At 34.7% G+C, this 4,503-nt stretch overlaps 1 protein-coding gene across 1 annotated transcript in view; it reads right to left on the bottom strand.

Moving 5' to 3' along the window:
* KCNT2 (potassium channel, subfamily T, member 2) overlaps positions 1-4,503 on the bottom strand; it is a 728,083-nt gene that overhangs the window by 187,299 nt on the left and 536,281 nt on the right. The window contains exon 17 of the mRNA XM_006834237.1: positions 3,561-3,733. Coding sequence (XP_006834300.1) covers positions 3,561-3,733 — 173 coding nt within the window. The remainder of the gene's footprint in view (positions 1-3,560; positions 3,734-4,503) is intronic.

Genomic DNA, 4,503 nt, shown 5'->3' with positions numbered 1-4,503 from the left:
TGGTATACATGTGAGGACTCCAAGGTTCTTGCTCTGTGCTCACCTGGGATAATGAGAGGAGAAGAAAGAAGGATATGTGTTTCTGAGATGGGATTACCGAGCAAGACTGGAAATTCACCTCTAGACAAATTTATCTCGGAACAGGGAAAAGCACAGTTTTAACCTTAGCTCCAACAAAGACATACTAAAAGTACCATACCAATTATTTTTTTCTTTAGACTATCACTTTCTTTGAATTGACTATCAATTTCTTTGAAAGTGCTGACAGCACTTCACAACAACAACATCACTTTGTTTATATTACCCAGGACTGGAATTAATCTAGTCTTGACCAACACCTACAAAATGGGGATGTTCTGAGCTAATCAAATTTTAAACGGCCTGTTTTTAATTCTGTAACTAGGGGAGTGGGCACACCATCAGCAAGAAGCGGCAACACCTTACACAACTGAATGGAGCATCACTGGCATGCCAGTTCATCATATAATTTGGAGCTTCCTACCAGACAAGCTTGGGGAGCACAGTGGATCCCTAGGATAAGTACTAGACTGCAAACTACAAGGTTGGACTCAAGTTAACAGTCCTCAGAGGAAGATGAGGTTTTCTGATTCTGCAATGATTTAAAGCTTCGGAAGCCCTATACAGGGTTGCTATGAGTTGGAACTGACACCAAGGAACTTAACAACAATCAGAAAAGCTTCATGATAAAAGAACTGTTCAAAAAGTTTTGTGTTCTCCTGTAATTTGTATTAAGAAACTTTAATTTCTTTTGACGCTGGGCCCAAATTTCTGTCCAATGATATATACCCCTAAATGTACTTCACATTTCCTTTGATGCCAAAATCATTCAAAAGTCAGTGAGGTGTCATACCTAAAAAAATTGTCAAATAAAAACTCAAAAGGCCCCCTAAAAAGAGATACTTATCATTGTGATCATGATACTAACAATTGTATTAATTATATGCTTGATATTGGTTTGTTGTGTTGGTTGTTGTTGTTGTTGGTAGGTACTTTAAAGTTGGTTTCAACTCATAGTGACCCTATATACAACAGAATGAAATCTGGCTAGCCTCACAATTGTTGTTTCGTTGGAGGCCGCTGCTGCTGCCACTGTGTCAGTCAATCTCCATCGGGATCTTCCTCGTCTTTGCTGACTCTCCACTTTACCAATCATGGTGTCCTTCTCCATTAACTGGTCCATCCTGATAACATGTTCAAAGTATGAGAGACAAGTCTCCTCATCCTGCCTTGTAAGGAGCCTTCTGGCTATATTTCTGCCAACAAAGATTTGTTTGATCTTCTAACAGCCAGTGATACTTTTAGTATTCTTTTCTAACAACATAATTCCAATGCATTGATTCTTCTTAGGTCTTCCTTATTCATTGTCCAACTGTCACATGCATATGAGGTGATTGAAAATACTGTGGGTTGGGTCAGATGCATATTAATCCTTAAACTTGTATTTTTGTTCTTGAACATTTTTAAAAGATTTTTAGTAGCAGATTTGCTTAATGCAATATATGATTTGATTTCTTGACTAGAGCTTACAGGAGTGTTGATTTTTGATCCAAGAAAAATTAAGTCTGAAAATGTCAACCTTTTCTCCATTTACCTTGCTATTATTTTTTGGTCTGGTTGTGAAGATTTCTGTTTCATTTAGACGGAGATGCCATCTGTACTGAAGGCTGTAGTCTTTGATCTTCATCCTTTTTGCTTAAGTCCTTTTTGCTTTCATCAAGCAAGGTTCTATCATCTGTATATCTTAGGTTGTTAATGAGACTTCCTCCTATTCCGATGCCATGTTTTTCTTCATATAATCCATTTTTTTTCTGATAATTTACTCAACATACAGACTGAATAAGTATGGTGACAGGATACAACCCTGGAGCATACCTTTTCTGATTCAGAACTGCTTTCTTTTGTTCTAATGACTGCATTTTGGTATATGAACAATTTCCTCATAAGCACATTGAAGTGTTCAAGAAAACCCATTCTCACAACAATATTATCCAAAGTTTTTCATGATCCACACAAACAAAACTCTTTGGAAAGCCAATATCACACAAGTAAATATCTCTACGGTATCATCAGCTTTCAGCCAAGGTCCATCTGATGTGGGCAGTGATATCACTAGTTCCAGTCTCTTCTGAATCTGGCTTGACTTTATTTCAGATACCTATCAATATATTCCTGCAAGCATTTTTATGGAATACACAGGAAGTATATTGACTACATCTGTAATAAAAGGCAGTGGAAAAGCTCAACATCATGAGCCAAAACAAGGACAGGACCAAATGGGGAAAAAAGCATCAAGAAAATTAAAACTTACAAAAATTAAACAAGACCACAAGAGCAAAATATGACCTTGAATATATCCCACCTGAATTCAGAAACCATTAAAGAACACCATTGTTGTTCTTTGGTGCTGTCAAATTGGTTACAACTCATAGCGACCCAGTATGGGATTTCCGAGGAGTGGATGGTGGATTTGAACTGCTGACCTTGCAGTTCAAACTGACCTTGTAGTCCAGTGTTTACCCTACAGTGCCACACCAAGATTCCATAATTGTTACGGTTATTAAGTGCTATCGAGTCAGTTCCGACTCATAGCAATCCTGTATAGGGTTTCCAAGGAGCAGCTGATGACTTTGAACCACCAACCTTGTGGTTCACATCAACCTTGCTGTCCAGTCCTTTATCCTACAGTGCCACAAAAAGAATGTTAGTTTGTTAAAAATAAAAAAAAACAACTATATAAAGAAGTAATATAGTGGGAGATATATTTTTAGAAAATTGATTATTCAGACAAACTAATAGGATTTGGCTAAATTCAGTTAATTATAAAATTTGTGTAACTTTGAAATGGAAAGGGAAAGCTGGAGGACCCTAAAATGTGTTATTAATCTGACGACCATCTGCTACAAATTTTCAGTAAAAGAAAACAATATTATAATTTTATACTGTAATGGCTTTGAATATTTTGATTTATATTTATATTTTCATAAGAATTTAACAATGATGAAGCAGTCTCATTTCACAAAAATAAATCAGTCCAACATTTCCAAATTAAATGAAATTCATAAACTATTATTCATGTTAAAAGATGCACGCTTCAACAGTGGAAGAATCATTAATACTTATGATGATGCTCCATAGTATAGAACACAGATATAGATCATGAATTAGTTTATGTTAATTAATAGTTCTTTAGAAAGAGATCAAAATTGTCTATTTTGGCCAACTTTTAAAATATATTTTCCAGGCTGCTTGATTCAGGAAAACTACTACAATTTTATTAGTAACATGCTTCCTTCTTACATTGTAGGTAAATGGTCACTTGTAAAACATTTTAAATAAACCTCTCAGTCTGTTCCTGTGATGTTTTGGTATTTGTGAAATACATAACTGTATCTATACTACAATATGCCATCCAACTAATCATATGCCATGATGTATCTGATTTAAAACATTCCATGTAAATTAAATAAAAATTTTTTTATTTGCATATTATAGTAATACAAGATTCTTTCTCTGGCTTGTGTATTTTAAAATATACTTACGGGTTATCCAATAGCAGTACTATGGGATTAAGTTCTTTCTTTGGTCTATAATATGCCCTGAGAGGAACAATAAAATTATACAATCCATTTCCAGCTGTTTCAGCTGCAACTATAATAAGTTTATTTTTAAATCCATAGGCTTTTGCATCCTCATAGTAGTTATGCTGGCAACTCTAGAGAAGAAAAATTATACAAAGAAATGCACATTTTTTACTTCATTAAAATATGGATAAAACTTTTAGGATAAACTGAAATATAAAATTAATCTAAGCGATACATATTTTTTAAATTTTTAACAAATTTGAAAATATATTTTTTTGTGCCTAGTTCCACAGTATGTAGTAAGAAATACACATATACATGACCAAGGATAATGAATTGCAGCTTGATGTTGGACTCCTAGCATGGCACTATAGGATCAGTATTGGACTGCTAACCACAAAGTTGGTGGTTCAAACCCACCAGCTTCTCTTCAGAAACTCTATATTGATTCTGTGAGTTGGAACCATCTCAATGGCACTTAACAATAATAAAAAACTTAATGCTAGGAGCCCTGGTGACATATTTTAAACTCACCAGCCACTCCATGAGAAAAATATGTGTCAGTCTGCTTCTGTAGATTGCAGCCTAGGAAATCCTATGGAGCAGTTCTACTCGGTTCTAGAGGATTGCTATAAGTCAGAATTGACTGATAGTCATGGGTAAGCTAGATGAAGGAGGTGAACAAGGTCAGCAAGGCATGCATATGTTCTTTTATGAGCTAAAACTTGGTTCTAGATAACTTCTGGGTATCTGTACTTTTAAAATCACCTACTTCTAACTTTCATTTCCAAAAAATACAGTAGTAATATAAATAAACTCAAAAACATTTCTAGTACTAACTATCTAAATTGATGGCCTGAACAAGACAAAACTGAAAAATTAAACTTTCTAAATACATAGC

This window comes from Chrysochloris asiatica, unplaced genomic scaffold (assembly GCF_000296735.1).
Source record: "Chrysochloris asiatica unplaced genomic scaffold, ChrAsi1.0 scaffold00009, whole genome shotgun sequence".
In the NCBI taxonomy this organism is placed as follows: domain Eukaryota; kingdom Metazoa; phylum Chordata; class Mammalia; order Afrosoricida; family Chrysochloridae; genus Chrysochloris; species Chrysochloris asiatica.
Note: the sequence above shows the minus strand (reverse complement) of the source record. Positions and strands in the feature narration are given on the sequence as shown.